Source organism: Stegodyphus dumicola, chromosome 2 (genome assembly GCF_044657685.1).
Source record: "Stegodyphus dumicola isolate Sdum_Otavi_A_Nest chromosome 2, ASM4465768v1".
Lineage (NCBI taxonomy): Eukaryota > Metazoa > Arthropoda > Arachnida > Araneae > Eresidae > Stegodyphus > Stegodyphus dumicola.
Window position 1 is genome coordinate 66,707,786 of NC_140769.1, and position 23,701 is coordinate 66,731,486.

Here is a 23,701-nt window from a genome sequence, read left to right on the forward strand (position 1 = left end):
CCAAAAATTTCCTAATTTCTGCATGAAATTAAAAATTGTTCTATTATGTGTAACACATAGCATTAGAATTTTTTTAATAATTAAAATAATTGTAAATGTTTGATTGAATGGAATTGATTCAAATGTTTATAGAGGTTACTCATCAAATGTATAAAATCCAGCGATATAGATGTGATGGAAGATACGTGCATTAGAGATAGTATTAAAAATGAAATAGTTGTGTAAATTATTAAAAGAATAATATTAATAAAAGATTAAAATTTTTGAACATTTATTATGTTATTTGCAAATCTGCGAATTACTGTATCATTTACAAATCTACAAATGGCGTGTCACTTCGACATTTTATAAGAGTTTTTGCACACAACAACATAGATAAATATGTGTATATTACCAGTCGTTCGTTTCAGTAGTTGCGTGTCATCAAGCTCACAAAATCTTAGTCAGTATCATTTCTGGGTGTAGAGCTACTTCTAGAATAACTTTTGTAGTAGCACTGTGGCAGAATTGAGGAACCCTGCTTATGTAAGGCGTCAAAGACCACAATTTATGTTTAAATATCGAGCCCACTTCTTATAACCTTCAACATATGAGAATTCGAAAGCATGTGAATGAATCTACTTGAGAGATGCTTTGCTGAAGGACCGTGAGGGGGAACAAGCTCCTATTCACGTTGGCCACGGACAAAACCACGAAAACACTCATTCACGTTGGCAATGGAAAAAACTACGAAAGCAATGGAGTCAGCTTGTTTGTCATGATACAAACCCGAGTCAAATTTCCAATATTCAGCGGTCTTAGTCATCTGACCAGTGATAGGAGTATAGATATTAAATGTCCAGAAACTGCAACTTGACGGAATGTTGACAAAAATATTGGCATATTAAGTGTAAGCAATTTCTGATATCAAAATATAGCACTGTTGTTAACAGCTCAACTACCTCAAATCAAACAAAAATAAGATACATTTAACTAGACTAATTTTTATTTCTATATTGTATTGCGAAATTTTTTTTCTTTTTCTTTTTCAGTAGCCGAATACTACATTCAGTAGTGGAGAAGGGTGGATTATGATTGTTGCCAGTATTGCAAACTATGTGCGCATTTCTTTAATTAGATTAATTCGAGAAGAGGAATTATGAATGTTGCCTGTATTGTAAACTAAATGCGCACAACGCACACGAAATCCACTTTAAGTAATATAATCATATCCTGCAAATAAAATTCTCTTTAAATGCTGGAAATGAATTCTAATACCAAATATATGTCTTTAAATATTTTTAGCTTAAAAGGGCTTAGCCTCGAAACACGAGTTTGCATTGTTTTACTTTTCATTTGAGTAACGCCATTTGGAAAAATGTAAGATATTATTCTTTCATATGACTGTCTATTCTTAATTAACAAATTAAAATATCTGTAATAAAATAGATGCAGCTCATAAGAATGTTACTTTTTCACATTTTGATCTGATTGATTTAAATAAAATGCATTTAATTCATGATATATCTAATTAAAAACACTAAATATTTTTATAGAATTACATCACATATTATTTAATTTTTTAAGTAGACAGAAGATATGTAACATTCCCATGTTAGTCTAAATGCATATTCATACTTTAAAATAATGTTTCTTATAAAATGTTTTGCTATTCTACCTGGGCCATCTCTATCGATAATTTCTACTGATAAATCATATTATTACGAAATGTCCAGGCGCGGTAAGATAGCTTCCCCTCAAAGCAGGTTCAGGGTTGCCTGAAAATGGTAAGGGATGGCAGGGTTGACACATTTGGGGAGAAATCGCGAATTTGGCGACAATATTGGCGATATGCCATAGAGGGAAAGCCTTCTGAAACCAATTCTTATTGGCTTAGGCCAGATTGTTCTCGAACACAAGCCAAAAAGCTATATAAACCCTGCTGGTACGCGGAGAGTCAGTCAGTGTCTCGTCTAGCGAGTTGATGGTCAGTCAGTGAGCGAGTGTCTCGAAGTCTGGTGCCGAGTTGGTCGTCGAGTACATCGAGAGAGTCTCTTAGTGTACCGCAAGTTAGTGCCTCGTCGAGTTTGATCTTAGAGTGCGCTGAACTCCGAAAACGACTGAACCGAGGAGTCGGGAGCTGTATTCTAGTGTATCGTCGAGTGCATCGCGAGTTGTAGCGTGGAGAGTCTTGAGAGTACGCATAATTCAGAGAACGATCGAGCAAAGTCGAGAGCTGTACTCTGGTGCTTTGACGGGAAGCTAACACCATCGTTATAGCCTGATAGCCCTGAGGCTGTGTTGCTGATTGTTTCAGCGTATTTACAGTAGTTTTTCGACGACTGTAAACGTTATTTTGGAGCTGTCTTGAATAATACTGGACTCGTCGTTATTCACTCCATATCCACGAGCCCCGTACGAACGTAAAGAGAAAAAAAGAACGTAACAATATTATTAAGTTTTAAATAGCGCTTTTGAGCGACCATTAAAATATAAACCCGCTGAGATTAAAAAAAAATCGATTTTCCCCCCCTCTTCCCTTTTGAGTGCAACTTGAAGTAACTGAACCACATATATTGGCAAGCGACTGTAGGCAAGCTCAGAAGTATTTTATGTGTTGTCTTGTGTTGTGTGCCCATAACATAACATAATTCTGCATGCTTTGTGTGGAAAAATAGAGACAAATTCTAAAATGAAAGGGAATTTAAGACTACAGAAATTCTGTAACCCCAAAATTTTGATGGATTATGGACATTCTAGACAGCTACTTTGGCTATTAGATCTTCCTGCAATAGGCATTTTCTTAGGGCTTGCTTGAAAAACATTGTGTACTAGATCGAGATGAATGATCTCAGCATTAAACGTACACATAATGGTTTCCACGTTAAGAGAGTCACAGAATATACTTCAAGCAACTTAGAATAAAAGTGATTATTTGGATGCTTATCGTTCCAGAGTTGGTGAACGTAATTGGAAGTAACCAAGATAGTTAGAGAGATAAAATATTGTTCCTATTCTTTAATTTTATAATAACGTAAATAATAATTTCCATAATAAATCTTAAGTATAGTACTGGCCATCAAAGTTTCTACACCATGAAGGAAAGCAGAGTAGAAAAGTGTATATTTCGTATTTATTTTAGAAATGCATTATAAAAGAAAGATGAAATGATGAAAATTTTAGATAATTTTGAGATGCAAAAATCAGTAATTTAAGCCTTCGCCTCTGCAACAATAGCAGCTGTTATTCTGCTGGACATGGAATCATACTTTATATGATAGTTACGGGTATTGCAGTCCATGCGGCTTCAATTCTATGCCAGAGTTGATCTGTCATCAGAGCCGGATTTATGTATAAGCAACACAAACTACAGCTTTAGGGCCCCCCCCAAAATTAAAATATAGTATAAATAGTATTAAAACTTATTATAACAGACTTCTAAAGCGCCCCATATCTCAAATAGCTCAGAGCCTTACAAGTCTAAATCTGGCTCTGTCTGTTATCCTGGATTGTGGTATTTTAGAGGCAGTCCCTCTGTAGCCATTGAGTAGACGTTTTGAACGATTGATAGATCTGGGGAATATAACCGTCCAAGGCAGAAGTCGAACATCCTTAAGACTGAAAAAACGTACGACAAGTGTAATTTAAAATGTAGCTCTCCAACTGTCATATGCTAATACTTTTTTGAAGGTATAGCGAATGACGCCCCGAAGATAGGCCAGCACGGGTATTAAAATCTTAATAATGTGACTGCGGCCAGTCTAAGTACTGGATGTGCGCACTAGAGGCCAATCGAATGTGTACCCAGCATCAACCCATACCATCAGTCCAAGTGCCGCGTGGAAATTGACATTGAAAGTTGCAAACTTTGAACTTCCGCTTTCTCTCCTTGCCTCCATAAACAGATACCGCTATCACGATACTGTAATAAAGTGGAAGTAGTTAGAAAAGAGCTTTTCACATCACTGATGTGTCCATAACGCATGAAATGGTTTGAACGCACAGTTTCAGGCGTTGGTTGTCCTGTAAATTTAAGGGAAGCCGAAAAAGTCGCTTGTTAGATCTACCTTACTTACAGATTTTTTTTTGAGTATTAAACATCCAGTTTGTCGATTCAGGGTACATGATGTGGCTGTATGATTCTTAACGGCGATTCGGACAAGATGTCTGTCGTCTCAGACTTTCACGAGTGGAAGCAATTGAGATCCCGTACGTCGCTCTACGTGCATCTCCTTGAGCCACAGACTGTAAATTCTCATAATACTCGCTTAGTTTTCGTCAAATCAAGCAGCAGCTGCACCGTAAGGGATAATCTGATTACCTGGCTGGATCCAATTCTCAGGTACAGGAGGCATAAATCGACCTCCAACGCAAAAACAGGACAAGTAAATACGATCTACAAATGAAACGATTTAGCGTTTCAGTCTGCTTTTTTGTTATATATACTGCTATAAGGTATTCATAAATTTTGCTTTTAATGTAAACAAGCCATAAAATGCTAACCATTTGCATATTCCACCAAGTTCTATTTTTCTGGCAAATTTCAAGTGTGCTGTACACTTTTTTCACGGTATAACAATTTTAATGGGCAGCAGTATATAATCTTGTTTCTACGGATATCGCATATTCTTTCAGTCTGAAAAAGGTTTAGTCACATTTTAGTTTTAGTAGAAATGTAAAAAAGTAGTATTTTATTTCGTATTTATTATTAAGATTTAATTTTTTCTACAAAGAAAGTTTTAATTATTAAATTGGTCACTGTCTCAAATCCTTTTAAAAATCTAATAATGAAAAACTCTTCTTGAAGCAAAATTTCAAAATTACATGATCCAAAATATTTTCAACCAACAAAGCGCCCCATATCTCAAATAGCTCAGAGCCTTACAAGTCTAAATCTGGCTCTGTCTGTTATCCTGGATTGTGGTATTTTAGAGGCAGTCCCTCTGTAGCCATTGAGTAGACGTTTTGAACGATTGATAGATCTGGGGAATATAACCGTCCAAGGCAGAAGTCGAACATCCTTAAGACTGAAAAAACGTACGACAAGTGTAATTTAAAATGTAGCTCTCCAACTGTCATATGCTAATACTTTTTTGAAGGTATAGCGAATGACGCCCCGAAGATAGGCCAGCACGGGTATTAAAATCTTAATAATGTGACTGCGGCCAGTCTAAGTACTGGATGTGCGCACTAGAGGCCAATCGAATGTGTACCCAGCATCAACCCATACCATCAGTCCAAGTGCCGCGTGGAAATTGACATTGAAAGTTGCAAACTTTGAACTTCCGCTTTCTCTCCTTGCCTCCATAAACAGATACCGCTATCACGATACTGTAATAAAGTGGAAGTAGTTAGAAAAGAGCTTTTCACATCACTGATGTGTCCATAACGCATGAAATGGTTTGAACGCACAGTTTCAGGCGTTGGTTGTCCTGTAAATTTAAGGGAAGCCGAAAAAGTCGCTTGTTAGATCTACCTTACTTACAGATTTTTTTTTGAGTATTAAACATCCAGTTTGTCGATTCAGGGTACATGATGTGGCTGTATGATTCTTAACGGCGATTCGGACAAGATGTCTGTCGTCTCAGACTTTCACGAGTGGAAGCAATTGAGATCCCGTACGTCGCTCTACGTGCATCTCCTTGAGCCACAGACTGTAAATTCTCATAATACTCGCTTAGTTTTCGTCAAATCAAGCAGCAGCTGCACCGTAAGGGATAATCTGATTACCTGGCTGGATCCAATTCTCAGGTACAGGAGGCATAAATCGACCTCCAACGCAAAAACAGGACAAGTAAATACGATCTACAAATGAAACGATTTAGCGTTTCAGTCTGCTTTTTTGTTATATATACTGCTATAAGGTATTCATAAATTTTGCTTTTAATGTAAACAAGCCATAAAATGCTAACCATTTGCATATTCCACCAAGTTCTATTTTTCTGGCAAATTTCAAGTGTGCTGTACACTTTTTTCACGGTATAACAATTTTAATGGGCAGCAGTATATAATCTTGTTTCTACGGATATCGCATATTCTTTCAGTCTGAAAAAGGTTTAGTCACATTTTAGTTTTAGTAGAAATGTAAAAAAGTAGTATTTTATTTCGTATTTATTATTAAGATTTAATTTTTTCTACAAAGAAAGTTTTAATTATTAAATTGGTCACTGTCTCAAATCCTTTTAAAAATCTAATAATGAAAAACTCTTCTTGAAGCAAAATTTCAAAATTACATGATCCAAAATATTTTCAACCAACAAAGCGCCCCATATCTCAAATAGCTCAGAGCCTTACAAGTCTAAATCTGGCTCTGTCTGTTATCCTGGATTGTGGTATTTTAGAGGCAGTCCCTCTGTAGCCATTGAGTAGACGTTTTGAACGATTGATAGATCTGGGGAATATAACCGTCCAAGGCAGAAGTCGAACATCCTTAAGACTGAAAAAACGTACGACAAGTGTAATTTAAAATGTAGCTCTCCAACTGTCATATGCTAATACTTTTTTGAAGGTATAGCGAATGACGCCCCGAAGATAGGCCAGCACGGGTATTAAAATCTTAATAATGTGACTGCGGCCAGTCTAAGTACTGGATGTGCGCACTAGAGGCCAATCGAATGTGTACCCAGCATCAACCCATACCATCAGTCCAAGTGCCGCGTGGAAATTGACATTGAAAGTTGCAAACTTTGAACTTCCGCTTTCTCTCCTTGCCTCCATAAACAGATACCGCTATCACGATACTGTAATAAAGTGGAAGTAGTTAGAAAAGAGCTTTTCACATCACTGATGTGTCCATAACGCATGAAATGGTTTGAACGCACAGTTTCAGGCGTTGGTTGTCCTGTAAATTTAAGGGAAGCCGAAAAAGTCGCTTGTTAGATCTACCTTACCTACAGATTTTTTTTTGAGTATTAAACATCCAGTTTGTCGATTCAGGGTACATGATGTGGCTGTATGATTCTTAACGGCGATTCGGACAAGATGTCTGTCGTCTCAGACTTTCACGAGTGGAAGCAATTGAGATCCCGTACGTCGCTCTACGTGCATCTCCTTGAGCCACAGACTGTAAATTCTCATAATACTCGCTTAGTTTTCGTCAAATCAAGCAGCAGCTGCACCGTAAGGGATAATCTGATTACCTGGCTGGATCCAATTCTCAGGTACAGGAGGCATAAATCGACCTCCAACGCAAAAACAGGACAAGTAAATACGATCTACAAATGAAACGATTTAGCGTTTCAGTCTGCTTTTTTGTTATATATACTGCTATAAGGTATTCATAAATTTTGCTTTTAATGTAAACAAGCCATAAAATGCTAACCATTTGCATATTCCACCAAGTTCTATTTTTCTGGCAAATTTCAAGTGTGCTGTACACTTTTTTCACGGTATAACAATTTTAATGGGCAGCAGTATATAATCTTGTTTCTACGGATATCGCATATTCTTTCAGTCTGAAAAAGGTTTAGTCACATTTTAGTTTTAGTAGAAATGTAAAAAAGTAGTATTTTATTTCGTATTTATTATTAAGATTTAATTTTTTCTACAAAGAAAGTTTTAATTATTAAATTGGTCACTGTCTCAAATCCTTTTAAAAATCTAATAATGAAAAACTCTTCTTGAAGCAAAATTTCAAAATTACATGATCCAAAATATTTTCAACCAACAAAGCGCCCCATATCTCAAATAGCTCAGAGCCTTACAAGTCTAAATCTGGCTCTGTCTGTTATCCTGGATTGTGGTATTTTAGAGGCAGTCCCTCTGTAGCCATTGAGTAGACGTTTTGAACGATTGATAGATCTGGGGAATATAACCGTCCAAGGCAGAAGTCGAACATCCTTAAGACTGAAAAAACGTACGACAAGTGTAATTTAAAATGTAGCTCTCCAACTGTCATATGCTAATACTTTTTTGAAGGCATAGCGAATGACGCCCCGAAGATAGGCCAGCACGGGTATTAAAATCTTAATAATGTGACTGCGGCCAGTCTAAGTACTGGATGTGCGCACTAGAGGCCAATGGAATGTGTACCCAGCATCAACCCATACCATCAGTCCAAGTGCCGCGTGGAAATTGACATTGAAAGTTGCAAACTTTGAACTTCCGCTTTCTCTCCTTGCCTCCATAAACAGATACCGCTATCACGATACTGTAATAAAGTGGAAGTAGTTAGAAAAGAGCTTTTCACATCACTGATGTGTCCATAACGCATGAAATGGTTTGAACGCACAGTTTCAGGCGTTGGTTGTCCTGTAAAGTGAGAAAGAGTGAAAAGAAACATGATACATTGCTTTCTAGGCCAATCAAAAACTAAATTACGTTAGATAGAAAATTTCGAATTTCAGCATTTCTAAAAATGAGTATTTGAGAATAATACTTCTGTATTCGTGTTTCTTTGAAGAAAAAACGTATTATCTGTAAATTTACTTTCGAACTTACACATGAAGAGCTTTATTTTGTATTGTTTTGTATTAGTTTGTTTTTCCATCGAATCGGCATAAAAAAATTAAAGTTTTGGCATATCTCGCGATCAAAACTCGTAATTTTTTTGCATTCATTTCTAAATCCGAAATCCTGGACCAATGTTGAATCTATCAAGAAATATTTAGAAATATTATGTTTCAAGTGAAGAATAAATTAATTTAATTAACTATCAGGTGATCGGAAAGTAATGCAGAATTGTGGTTTGCCAACATCCATTTACATAGGAGCGTAGTAATATTATTTTGTAATCATAATTTTTACAGTATATATATTTTAGTGTTCCAGCTTCACTGAATTTAACATTTGATTAATTTTATTTATACGCGAGTGATTCTCTGTGATAAGCTGCACATTCTTCGTATAATTCTTTAAGTGATTCGCCTGCATGAAACTACTACAAAAGCTAATTGGAATTTTGCTTGCCAATTATCCATAAACACAGAAGCATACTAAGATATTTTTGCAATCATATTTTTATACTCCACATATTTCGGGCTTCCAGCTTAACTGAATTTAACATTTGATTAATTTTATTCATACGCAAGTGATATCCCACGATAAGCTGCACATTCTCCGTATCATTCTCTAAGTGTTTTGTCACTTTTACTTAGTTTAGTTTAGGGTGAATTTAGTTAAAATACTACAGAAGCTAATTGGAATTTTTAACAATATTTTCGGGTGGTATCAGGGAATGACAATAACAGGAGTTATATAAGAAGTTCCAATTAAGTTTAAGAATTTTAAGAAGTGGATTTAAGTTTCAACTAGAGCTTTCAATCTAGAGAATGAGCCAGGAAGTGGGTAATGAAAGAAAGTGGAAAATGATGAACTGAAGATGATGCTACTGCTAATGAACTTAAGAGTCAAATCCATGCATCACAGTAACGAAATAGATGAGAGGAACTCTTGGCACAGTGAACATCAACACGTTATAGGAAATGAATCAGGAGATTTCCTGATTCATTTCCTATAACGTTTTGTTTGTGTTTCTTATGAACTCACAACTGAAAATCATTAGCAAAAATCATTTGCATTTCTGTGTCTACAATAATTAAGTGAAGCGTTTTCTTTCGTGTACTATGACTGGAGGCAAAAATAGGGTTTTTAATGTTGAGTACAAAAGAGAAGCTAAATATCACCAGAAAAACCAGGATTGCATCCAAAGAAGCTTTTACTCTCTATATGGTGGGGCACGTAAAGTGTAGCGGGTATTGAACTATTAGGTAGTAACTAAAACATCAGTTCAGACATCTGTTATCATTACAGGTAATTTTAAACTAGGTTTAATTACTAAGCGATCTGCATTGATTAACAGATTTGACGTGATTTTTCAGAGGGATCATAAATCACACGCTGCTAGATGGCTCGATAAAAGCTTAATAATATGAAATTTTATTCATTCTATAATCGTCCTCTCCATTTTTACCTGTTTAGGCTACTGAAACCCACTTTAAACAGGAGGTTGATATTAAACTAAATGAATACTTTAAACAACCGTAAAAAGAATTCTTCGAAAAGGGATTGAAAATGCTTGAAAGAAGAGCAGAAGTCATAAAAAGCGAAAGATGTTGTTTAATAAATAATTTGATTTAATAATATTTTTATGATCCTTTAAAATGTTTTTATTTCTAATTCTATATTACTTTCCGATTAATTTGATACCAGCATATCCATTTATTTGCGGATGCATTTCTTGAGACAAAAATAATGAAGTATGGATACTTACAATAATTTCTGCTTTTTCCGATGCCAAAGTAATAGCCTTGACCGTTGCGTTGAACTTATTTTGCATATCTTCCATTTGCAAACGATAAGATTGACTAAGATGCTGTAGATATCGATTAATGAGATTTAAGTTGAATTCAGATTCTTTTATGCGTGATGTTAACCTTATCAAAACAGACTCTTTCTGAATAAGAGCTGCGCTATCAGCAGCATTTTCTTTGCCTTGATATTGCTCTTCCAAAATTTCGGGAAAGTGAGCATTTATAAAGTTCTTCTGATTCTGAAATTCTTTCGTTCTACTGTTTTCGCAGACACATGGAATACATTGTTTCTGGATCACAGGTTTGTTTTCAGTATTGATGTCAGACATAGTGGTGTTACTTACAGTTTTTTCTTTGCTTTTTGTAGTTATTTCGACCAGAATGCTTTTCTTTTTATTAATTTCAGATTTCCTTAGCTTTTGTTTACTATTTTTGTCCCTATGACATTGAGATCCATTTTCAGATGCTGTCACATAGGACTGAAACATAGCTCTGATGTTAATGTCAGAAGCATTTAAATTGCATTTGTTGCCACGTGGAAATTCCATTATCTCTGATTTGTTTTTGTGTTTGATAGCAGCTTCTGTTTGAATTGATGAATTAGTCACAATACATGCGCTAGAAAGTTTGTGAGATTCGATCGGACATACATCTTCACTCGGATTTCGCGAATTTCCAATGATATATTTCAAAAACAGACAAGGTGATAGATTCAGAGTTTTACTTTTAACCCGGAAATGCGAACAATAATATTTTAATACCGTGCAGGTTTGTTGAGAATATTTATCTTGGGATTTAACTCTGTTCGTTACGTCAAATGATTGATTGCTGATGTCATGGGTCTTTGAATACCTGGAATTTGAGAGGATGAATCGTTAATGGCAAATGAGGTTGATTTTGTCAATTTTTTCATTCAAAGAAAACAAAGCAAATGTTACCAAAATTCACTGATAAAAACAACATGAAAATACATTAAAATATCGTAATACAAAAAGACACAAGTGTAATGGAGAATGGATTCAAATAGCGCCCATTGTGTTGTGTGATTCATAATGGGAATGTGTTTCTAAATAATTGTTTTACCTTGAAGTAAAATGCATTGAATCGTCACAAAGGCTACATTTGGTTGCAATGACAAAGTTACGCATCTTAATGCGATCACCGTCTGAAAACTCGGCTATGATTGAAATTATCTGCATCTTCTCTACACCTAAATCATTTAACATCGCTTTTTCGTTTCTGGTAGAAAGATAAGTTAAGAGGCAATTTAGAGTACATTCCATTATTTGTTTTAGAAGGAATTTTTGCATGAATGTCTTCTTAAGAAGAATTCGCTTGCATTCTTAAAGATTTACATTTTCCTTAGAAGTACATTATAAGCAACACGAAGCTGCATGGGAGAAAACTATGAATGCCTAATATAGAGTCTGCAGTGTACTAACAGAAAATTAAGGCAAACATTAATGCACCCTGCATATGTCTCATAACACATTAATAAACTCTTTTCAAGGGTTCTTATTACTTATAATTGCATATTTCTTAGTGACATACTAAAGATATTCTAAAGTAATTTTCTTCAATAAACTGAAGAAGAAGTTAGGAGAAAGTGTTAAAATAGGCATTAATGGCAAGATAAAAGTACATTCAAAGAAAATTGATTGAAAAGTACTAGACTCAGTTTTCAATAAAAACAAATAGTTGCTATCTCTTTTTAGATAAATTAATAGTTATGCTGCATGATGTTTACAAATATGATATATATTTTTGCTATCTAATGGGCATGAAAAGTGATGTTTCGATTTCGAAAAAAATTGGCATAATCATAGAGTTTTCGCTGACTGACTGATGTTTTTGCATTACACCAAGTATTTTAAAATTAATGCAAGAGTTCAATTAAACATACTATTCGCTCAATGGAAAAGTGTGCCCCAAAAGTTCTTATAAGTATACTTAATAGGTCCTTTTAGCATAAATAATGTTACTACCTAACTGGAGAAGAACAGGAATTCTTTTTCAGTACTCTTATCGAGAACTTCGGACTAGAATTGCTCAGTCCTTAATTCCTTCTAAAAATTTTGGGAAAAAACTATATTAAATTCTAAAAATTACATTTTAGAATAGAATTTTAAAATTTTAATTCGAATGTTTAATTTAATTAACTTATTTTAATTATTTTCAATAATATCTAAAATTATTAAAAATTTTAAATGTACTTAATCGTTTATTTTACCTTTATATTCTTGCTTGTGGAAATAATAAGAAAAATATTATTCTAAAATTACCACACATTATTCAAATTCTGAGCAATAAATATTTCATTGCATTTGTGCTTGGAGTGGAACTATTTTTAAAAATAATTATTTCACTGGAAATGAAATGTATTATCATTTCATGTTAAGCAGGGGATTTGGGGAAGATTTCCTTGAAAGATTTGACGCATAAGATATAGAAAATAAAAACGATAAATAAAAGTTAAATTTATGATTGAGTAGTTTTAGCACATATTAATTCAATTGTAAAAGAAAATGAGTAAATTAGATATCAATATCCTCTCTTCATGCTAAGGAAACTATACAGAACTTTTCTATTTTATAATAAATAATAATTTTCTTTTGTCTAACTATATGTGGTTAGCATGAGCAACGAATTTCGAAAACCGATATCTCACTAACTCTTAGATATGTCGCCAAAATTCGTTTTGCGTATTTTTATTTCTTAGAATTTTGGAGCTGCCATCTTAAATAATCTTATCTAGATTTTAAATGAAAACAATTGTATTCGTTTTATAACAGATTATTCATCATTTGTGTCACCCGAATGGTAGTGATTACAACGATAATCAGTGACTTACATGTTGGGCATCATTGAGTCGTTCTGCACTTTGATCAAAGAAGAACCTGCTAAAAAATAAGAATTTGGTAACTTTACCACAATATGCTAAATAATTGACTTAAATGAAACATTTTACGTATCATGTAGTTATTTTTACGACTTACTAAAAGGTTGAGAAGTATTTTCATATGTGGACTTTTCAGTTTCTGTTTCATCATATGCATAAACCATAGAATAGCCCAAGATTCGGAGTGTACTCAGAGGACAATAGTGCTCCTTTCCATGATGACTATGAATCACAACCTGGAAAAATATTATACTGTGAAACTTCGAAAATATATCGTTCTTTGACCGAGTAAAATCTGACGCATTAACGCATTAAGAGTGGCACTTTCTGAAACAGAGTTTCCCCCTTCCTTTACAGATCAGATTTGATCTTCCGAAAAAAAAAAAAAAAAAAAAAAAAAAAAAAACAGATATATGCTATTTATTTACATAAAAATTTAGTTTGCTTCAAAACTTACATTTTATAAAATTATTAAAAATTATTATTAAATTTACATTGTACTCAAAATTTACATTTATTTCATATTTTGCTTCAAAATGTACATAAAATCGCATAAAAAATCTTTCCTCGATTTGAAAATTTCAGCTTAAGATATGTACCACTTAATTTTAAAGAGCAAGAAAATAGAACACCATGGTTGCCCAATGTAAGAAATTTCGAGAATAGGAGACGTTTTAAGAAAAATTGCTAAATTTAAGTCTTAAAATAAAGCTGTTTCGTTAGTAGTTGTTAAGACAATTAACTACCGTCTATATATAGCCGTTATACTTTGGACTTCCTTTCCCTACAGATCTACGAAAATGTCCGCTCGACCTTTGCTCACATCCCGCTGCACATATAATGATCGACATCGGCCTACATGCAAACCTCACTGCTAACTCGAATAATTGCTCTAGCGTACCCAGGTTTCGTAGTTCAATAAAATCCTGAATTTAAGGTAAAAACATAGGCAGTATTATTTGGATAACCTTCGCATCGGGGTTTTTCTGATACAGTTTCGCAACTATATTTTACTCACTACGAACTCAGCCATTTTCAGTTATGTAAGCAAACCTTACTCCGGAAAAACTACAGTATTTTCCCTTTAACAGTTACAATCTATCTATTTTGCCAAAAATCAAGACAGGTTGCGAGTCGCATTTGAACTGGAGTAATGATGGGACTACTGACTGATTTTAAAATAATCAAAGATATGAGTCATGATTTGGTCAAAAATGAGGTTATACGTTTGGATGCGTGGGAATATAGTGATCATACTTTAAAATATACGCTATATACAATCCTCTGAACAACAAACCAAGTTTTACCTATTTCAATAATTCATCAAAAAGAATACTGATAGGAGATTTTAGTGCCCATTCTCCATCATGGGATTATCAGGATGTAAATGATCCTTGGAGAGAAGTCGAGGATCTTTTGAATTCCGATATGCTTGAATTCATTTAAGATCTCAAAGACTTAAAGATTTTTTTTACTATAACGCAAAATCATTTAATCCAGATCTTTTACTTGTATCATCAGATATATCTCCTACTATTAAGAGACAGATTTTAGATGACCCTGGTACAGGGCATGGTCAGGTTATAGCTGAAGTTACATTTGCTGGTCCAGTCCGAAGCATAAGAACTTCAAAAACGTCTTGGAGTTTCAAGAAAGCCAAGTGGAATGGTTTCAAAGATGTATCTAACCTTATGCTTGATCCCAATAAATAAAATTGGAAAGCTAGAGTTGATTCAACTACCAAACCTATTACTAACAAAATTATCTAAAGTGCAAAAAGTGTATTCCAAGGGGCAAATGCAAAGCGTACAGATTGTTCTGGACTGAAGAACTCAATACAATAAAGGATAAAAGAAACAGACTTCGGAAAAAGGCAGAAGTAACTGAACGCCCAACTGATGTTCAGGCACAGCGTAGAAAAGTCGCGGTTTTTAAGAAAGCTGTTCTCATAGAGAAAAGATTGTCTTTTAACAACTTTATTTTCAAGATGAGTTTTCAAAGAGCTGGGGAAAGAGGTTTTAAGTTCCTTGCAAATATTAAAAATGGTAATACTGGTACCGCCAAGAAATCATTTGTTTCCAAAGGTAGGACTATTGCATCATATCCAAAAACTGCAAATGCATTTGAACAACATTTGTATGGTATTCAACAAAAATCCAAGTATTGTAATAAACAATCAAAAACTTCGAAAAAGACTATTAGCATTTCTGTCCCCTCTTCCAATTTTCTCTGCCCAAATAACTCTTGATGAAATATATACGGATATAAATTACTTAAAAACTAATAAATCACCATGTGAGGATGAAGACTATCTTAAAGTTATTCAATCTTGTTTGGACCTCTGGCTGTGTCGTTTCTTTGTGGAGTAGATCTATTATAATACCACTTCATAAAAGGGGAAAGGACCAGGGAGCTTTTAAGGATTATATATCTATTTCACTAATAACTATACTATGCAAAACTATGGAAAGAATAATTCCAAAAAGGTTAAACTGTTATATTGAGAATTTTGGATGTTTAGCCAATGAGCAAGCAGGATTTAAGACAGTACAGATCAACTAACGAGCATGTCACTCTCCTTAGCCAGAAGGTAAACGATGCATTGGACAAAAAACACATCCTATCAGCTATTTTTGTAGATTTCCGCCTATGACTTGGTCTGCAGGGAGAGTTTTGCTTATTAAAACTATATAATATTGGTATCCACTTAAACACTGTATATTCCATTGGTTCAAAAGTTTTCTCGGCCAGCGAATCTGTAGAGTGCGCTTAGAAAACTGCTCCTCACATTTCAAAAATCTTAAAACTGGACTCGCTCAGGATGCCCTCACTAGTTGTTTACTTTTTAACTTTTATATAAATGACCTTATTACTAACCTACTGAAGATTGGTGATGTGAAATGCCTATTTTATGCAGACGATTTGGTTATCTGGATTGAAAATCCCCCAAAACGAGCTATATTATAATATGAAACTTCTATCAGGCTCTAAATAAACTAAACGATTGGTGTCATGTTAATAATATGGAAGTAAATCTACAAAAACTGTATATCAAACTTGACCCTCACACACCAACCGATCAAGCTAAATTTATTTTACCAAAATTCCCTGTTGTTCAGACCAACCACTTCTCTTATTTGGGTGCCAGTTTTGACCATAAACTGACATGGAAAGAGCATGTTCCTAATATATTGGAAAAAGTTACCAAGAAACTTACTTTACTAAAAGGAATTGCTAGCTCTAAGTGGGAATGCTGCAAAACAACCCTTGACCTGACCTATAATTCCTATATTTTGCCACTTATTACTTGCTGTTCCAAACCTTTGGTGGCGGTAAGTAAGCAAGTTACTGATAAATTGGAAAAATTCTATTTCCAAGCCCTTTGTCTTATCACGAGAGCTGTTAAGACATCTCCGATTGATGCGCTTTTGATATCTACCCAGCCATTATTAAATCAGTAATTGAAGAAAAGGCACTAATTTTATGAGAAAATATCGCAAGACACACAGGGAGAAAATATCGCAAGCACAGGGGGAAATCAGATTATTTCCCCCTGTGCAATAGCTCTTTCTCATCATCTTCACGGAAACCAATATGGTTTCCTTCAGAAAATTTTTAATACGAAAGAACAATAGGATTAAGAAAGAAACGAATGACATAATTCTCAATGCTGTAGCCTTGGAAACTATCCATGAATTTACCCAGATAATGAGTGGCTGCCTGTGTTTACAGAAGGCTCCATGTTGAATGACCATATGGCTCCATCCTAAATGACCAGCTGGAGCTGGCGTCTTCTGCAAGTTCTTCTCATTTTACACTCCAGTCGGAAGGTTTAAAACAGCCTTTGACACGGAGATCTCTGCAATTCAAATCACCTTGCCACAGCTCCAATGCCAAGCTGAAAATTATCCAAAGACTGTTATTCTGTCTGATTCTAGGGCTGTATTCCTTCCATTGCTTCATCTGAAGCTCCTATTTCAACTGATATTTTGAAGATTCGTCTGACCTTTAATGATATAATCGAAAACCATAAAGAGATTGCTTTGCAGTGGGTACCAGCACACTATGGAATGAAATAGCTGACTCCCTGGCAAAGAAGGCAACCAAAAGTGCTCAAGCAGCAGATAAACCAATTATTTTTTACACTGCCAAACGGTTAATTAAAAAATCTTTTAGAGAGAACTATTGGAAAAAAATCAAAGAGACAAAAAAAGACAAGAAATGGATTTAGGTAATCACAAATATTCCACTATGGCCAGGGGAGAGATCTGTTGCCACTTTTCTCCTGGCTGCAGGTCAGGATTGCTTCTCCAAATATCTATTTCGCATTAAAATACTGCCAAGTCCTCTTTGCCAATTGTGCAATATTCGTGAGGAAATGGACGCGAACCATTTGAGTCACTGCCCTGGACTGGGCTCGAGGCACTTGTGGGAAAAATACTGGAGAGCTCGGCGCAAGATGAATGATGTATAGAGTTACTGTAGTTTTAGTTTTATTACTTATTTCCTTTAGTTTGTATTTCCGACTACAGTTGTCTTTTAATCAGCCATCGAAAATAAAAAAACTCAGTCAGTTCTTCAACCTTAGTTTGATATCTACCAAAACTCTCCGCTTCTAGTTTCGCGCTTCATTCACCACGGGCTACACTTTCACAACGCGGTTTTAAATGCTTCTAACTCTCACTGCCTGGTTCACCCAACATAAATTTAACCATGCCTTTATATTACCGCAGTGCATGTTCTCGAAGCGCGGCGGTTACTATGATGGCCTTCTGTAATTCTGCAAACGGGTACAGTAGCATCTAAGATGAAAATAAAGCCCAAAATTTTACTTCTTGATTTTGGTAGAGCCTGCAATTTTGGAAAGGGGGATAGAGTAAATGCTACTTCTTCTTGTGACAGAATCCGTGATTTGTTCAGCCTCCACCTATAACTTGATCTGGTAATGCCATTTTAGACCTACAACCCTAACAGACGCGAAGCAAGTTATCGCTATGTCTGAGATAAACGACAAAGTCTTAAGAAGGTTATAATAATTTTTTTTTGTTCAAACAGAATTTGGAACATAAGGTCACAGTCTTGTGCTACAACCAGTGGTGATGCAGGAAAGAACAATCAAATTTAACTTAAACGTTGAACTGTAGTCAAAGATTACACAATTAAATACTAAACTAGAACCTGGCTCAATCATATTAACGAAGTGTCAAAGTCATTGAAGGCATTAATAAAAGTATTTTATCATCATAAATTGTTCATTCTTTCACTAACTAGAAATATTTTATAGAAATCCTAGGAAAATTTTTGGCAACCGAGTAATGAGCCATTATAGTAAATTTTATGTAAGATTGAGCAATGCAATACATGTCTAATGTTTTATTGCAAATTTCAATGGATAAATTTTATAGTTTTGTGATATCCAGTTGCTATATTAAATGCCAAACAGTGTTAAGTTTCGTCTGCATCTAAACCTTACTAGTTTAAAACTGCGAGAATTGATGTTGTGGAAATTTATGAAACTCAAAGTATTGAATTTTAAATTCGCCATTTTAGCTCAGTTTCGAATCGAAATTACCAAGTTGTATAATGACACAAATGAGGACTTGTGCAACAGAGATTTTGTAATTATGATCCCATATCTTCAAAAAGATATGTACTGGACGTGCCAATCAAGTGAACATGCATTTGCAAGGAATAAGATATTTCTATCTGAAATTCCTTAAATTCAGCGAAAAGTTATATTTCTGATTTTGTTTTGAAATAGATCAACTTTCCCCTCCATATAAAACACCTGTTATACTTTTTGTAAGCATTCAGATATTAGGTGAATGAATTATAGTGAAATTAAAGTACCTTGATAAATTTCCCCATATTTCGGAGATTCACATTGAAAGTCTGCATTGTCCTTTGGTCTTTAGCTTCAAATGATCCTAGATGGTGCCATATCGTCGTGGGGTAGATATCACTCCAGAAGGCGGAAAACTCTTTGGGAGATGAGGAATACAGTTCATAGTTGGCTAATTCAATCTACATCACAACATAATAAAAATAAACACGGTACAGATTTAAAAATGCAGATTTTGTGTTAAATAATTTACCAAAGATAAAATCTAAATGAATAAAGATAAATCTACCAAAGATAAAAGATGAATTATTCATCTGTTATCTTTGGCAGATGAAGAACACTGTTCATAGTTAGCTAATTCAATCAACACCACAATACAATAAAAATCTTATGTGGAGAACACATGACTTCCTTGTATGGCCTATTAAATTGTACACATTATTTGCTGCACTTTATTTAAACTTATTTTCTTGAATTTTCTCATTCAATTAATTCAATTCTTCCTTCGCGGCAAAGGAAAAATACATAAAATCTCAAAATATCTTCATTAAAAATTGTAAAATGCAGAAAGACATAAAATACCGAATACAATCAAAACAGTTAAAAATTTTTTTTTTTACAATTAAAATTAGAGCTTCTACAAAAAAAAAAAAAAAAAAAAAAAAAAAAAAAAAAAACATATCGGCCAGCGTTCGGGAAGGCAGATTTTCCGGAGCACTAAACTGAATGTTTACATTTGGTCCCACTCGGGGAAAAGACACTGAGGTTGCAGAAACTCACTTGATTCACTTTTCTACTGAGTTTCAAATGTAAAATAAAGACCGGATCGTTAGACTTAACTGACCAAGCAAAGATCTCTTCAGAATCCATTTTAAATGCATTTTACAATCCTTTTTAACATAAACAATCCTTTATTGTATCCAGTATAGATGTAATTCAAAAACATCGTTCAAATGGTTTCGAGAGCGATTGAAATGAATATTTCATTGAAATGTGATATCCGAAATTTTTCGCGATTACAATACTTCCTTTACGTCATACAAGGAAGTAAAAACAAACACGCTACACATTTTGAAATGAAGTTTATGTGTTAAATAATTAAATACATTTCCCTAAAAATGCAATTTTTACAATCCATCTATTACGCGTCATATGTAAAACTCTGCTATTTATTGATTTATAAACCTAGGCAGGGGCGTAGCTAGAGGGGGGCAAGGGGGCATCTGTCCCCGGGCGCAGAATCCAAAGGGCACCAAACTGTTGTTACGACATTTTAGAATTAAATGTTTTCTATCCTTGGCAAGCTGTAGGGGGCGTGAAATCTTCAGTTGTCTCTAAGCGCTGAAAACCCTAGCTACGACTCTGAACCTAGGTAAATAATAAAGCAATGTATTCAATGCTGTTGTTGTTGTTGCTTATCCTCGAAAGATCTGACTTACGTCAGATCAGCTCCAGAAGATTGTTGAACGTATTCAAAGCTAGTATGATCAAATAAGAAATTTTAAAGCAAGTTCTCTACCTTTAGGAAATAATCAAAAACCGAATATTAAGATACTGGAATATTTTTTGTGAACTGCTCTACCTTCAATGTAATTAGTACGTAGACACTTGTAGTGTTAAGTAATTCGCAGGCTAGATCCATACACACAGTACAGAAATTCCTAGGTGTGCTTTCGCAGATTTTACGCAGAAATTTCTGTCAGCTTTTGTAGAGGTCATGAAGCATTTTCAAAACCATTCTCTGAGCAATCTTTAATTTATTACTGCCTTGTACGAAGTAAAAGAAGTATTTTCCTTTACTTTGCACAAAGAAGATTTACTGAACTATGATACCCAAAATTTTTTTGCGGTTACAATACTTCCTTGTACTAAGTAAAGGGAATATTGTGAAAAATTTTGGACTTCATACTTCAGCTGTAATTTCCATTTTAACCGTTTTCGAATCCATTCGGACGATTCCTTTTTGCTTGATTTCTGTATCTACGAACATGTACGTATCTCGCATACCTCGAAAACGATTAGCCATATAAAGTTGAAATTTTTTATATGGATCTGCCATAACATTTAGTTGCACCTCCCTTTTTAATCGCAATCGGTAGTACCAAACGTGTATACATATACCGTATGTTCTGGCGTATAAGGCGCACTTTTAATAGAAAAAATGAGATCGAAATTTACGGGGGCTTTATACGCCGGATATAAAAATGATATATTTAAAAATAAGGAAAAGATGAGCACACAAAAATTTGATTTCTGCATCTACCTAAACGCTTTTATTCTGAGGATTTTCTATGATCCAGTTCGCAATATTGACGTCTAGGATAGGCCATTTCCGCAACGAACATTCATATTTTTCTTCCATTCACATATGGAGCTTTCAACAAAACCAAGCATCTGTACCAGCGGCACGATTTCCATTTCTTTTCGCAAACTGAATGACTTTGCATTTGAAACCAGCACTTTGTTTATTTCATTTGGCAGCAACCACATTATTAAAACGAAAATTAGATTAACTGCATTTCAACTAAAGCAAACGCGGTTTACTAAAACCTTCGATGTTCATTTCAGAATCAGGGCTACAGATGAGTACAGAAAGAGCAAACATCTGACACTAATTCCGCAAATTCATTCTGGTTGGAAGTATTTCCATATCCCAAAGTATTTCCTCTTTTTTCCTGAAAACCTAGAATAACATTCTTGTTCAGAACTGCATTGAATATAACCCATTCTCTTTGCACAATTATTTACTCCCTAAAGCATTTCCCGACGCATATATTGTTCTCCTTATCGCTTGTCATTCAGTATACCTTTGTTCGATAAGCCTGAAAAAGATCTTCGAATTTAAGACTTAAAAAAAAAAATAAAAAAAAATAAAAAAAAAAAAAAAAAAGCAGCATCACACATGCAGTTTTCAGGCTCCTTCATTAAAATGTTTTTAAAAATTATGCAGCGAATATGACTAAAATTTTTTAAAAATTGTAGTTTGAAATTACAGATGCGTGTTATAGGCCTGTATATGTATATGTTATATGTCCACTCTCTAACCCAGATTAAGAGTTCCTTACTCGCTTTTTATTTTCGCAGTTGTTGGTCGTAGTTATATTACTTTCAATAACATAAGTGTTTTAAACGACGAGAATATTTATGTTTTGTAATGCCAGTTTTAAAAAATAATTTATTTTCGACAAATAATGAAATCTAACTTTTAATGCTATCCCCTAGTTGTTATAGTTTTATTTGGGAATGTTTTATACTTGTTATAAAAAATAAAATTCTACGAAATCCGACTCTCGTACGAGAAGACATTGAGCGGAATATTTAATTTCAAGATTTGGAATTTTTGATGTCACTTTCAACTTGTCTTGAGACATAGGTTAATTAAGTTAGAATAATTCGAGGAAATAAATTTAAATAAAGTGCAGTAAAAAATATATAGAATTTAATAGGCTGTTCAAGAAAATCATGTGGTGTCCTCATCAGATTTTTTAGGACTGCATTCTTCAGACTTTCTTCGGTGGAAAACTGTCACAACTGAAGTCACTGTTTCAAACCTGTGAATGGTGATATAATAATAGTTTATACATGTTTTAACGCTTTTGTTTTATGTCAATATCATGTTTGTGAAAATCAGTGCCTTTTATAATGAAAAATCTAAAAAAAAACAAACTGGTGCATTTTAAAGGTAACTAGAGTGTTAATCTATTGACTTCATGAGGAAATCTGTAAAACACATCAAGCAGGCTTCCGATTAATAGGTAAGTCTTAATGTAATAATAATAAGATTAAAAATCCAAATGATTTTTTGTAAGAGGGCGAGTGCTTACTTAAATTTGTTGTTAACTGTAAAGCCTGGGAGTAACTGTTTTAGCTCAACGTAACCAGTTCAGGAACCAGACAAAATTCAAATACAATACTACAAGTTCTGCTAGGTAAAATGCATTTGGTTGATGCGGAAGATGAAGAGCTGCTGGTTTGCCTAAAGTACTGAAAACTAGAAATTGCTTATCTATGGGTGATAGCGTTTTTGTGTAATTGCATCCATTAATTATATATTCGAAGTTGATTAATTAACTTCGAATATATAATTAATGGAAATTAGTAATAACCTTAAAGACCAAAGCTTCTTGATAACAGCGGTTATTTTATATGTCCTTCTTTTGTTTGTCAGTACTTTTGAAGCAATTTACGAAATTTTCTCGTCATTTTGCTTTGCTGAACATTTCATTAGTACTGCCGCATTCGCATAAATACTGCCATATCATAAATACTGCCAATATTTTAGTACATAAATACTGCCGCATTCGTACTGCTGATCTCGTCATTTCGTGTTGCTGATCTTCTATTGGGTTTATTGTCTTCAGCCTTTTCGCTGAGTCTATTAAAATCATGTATGTTATTCGAAAGCTTCTAAATTGAGCTTGAAACAAAATTTGCTTCAGCACTTCTTAATTTTATGTTTTTAAATATACACGGAAATTAATGTCTTTCTGCCTATCATTAAATACCATTTTTTCTTACATCCCCAGCTGCAAAACACCTGGCTCAGAATTCTTAAACTTCTTAGAAGAATCAAGTGAAGTAATTTGTCGAAGTGTTTTATCAATTCACGGGATTTCAAAGTAATTTAATCAATAATCACATACTATCTGTACAGGCATGTAAATTTCGAACATTATAATCCGATTTATAAAAATTTATGGTACAGTGGTTTTTCTTTCGGATGCATTATTT

The 23,701-nt window shown here is 34.2% G+C and overlaps 1 protein-coding gene across 4 annotated transcripts in view; it reads right to left on the reverse strand.

Moving 5' to 3' along the window:
* The window catches only part of LOC118200220 (uncharacterized), a 38,141-nt gene that overhangs the window by 715 nt on the left and 13,725 nt on the right, over positions 1-23,701 (reverse strand). For 3 of the 4 annotated variants that reach the window (XM_035372159.2, XM_035372156.2, XM_085810740.1), the window contains exons 4-7: positions 18,979-19,152; positions 13,226-13,364; positions 13,081-13,129; positions 10,190-11,081 (exon numbers count right to left, since the gene is read on the reverse strand). In XM_035372159.2, coding sequence (XP_035228050.1) covers positions 10,190-11,081; positions 13,081-13,129; positions 13,226-13,364; positions 18,979-19,152 — 1,254 coding nt within the window. The remainder of the gene's footprint in view (positions 1-10,189; positions 11,082-13,080; positions 13,130-13,225; positions 13,365-18,978; positions 19,153-23,701) is intronic. The other variant, XM_035372158.2, reaches the window with a different exon arrangement.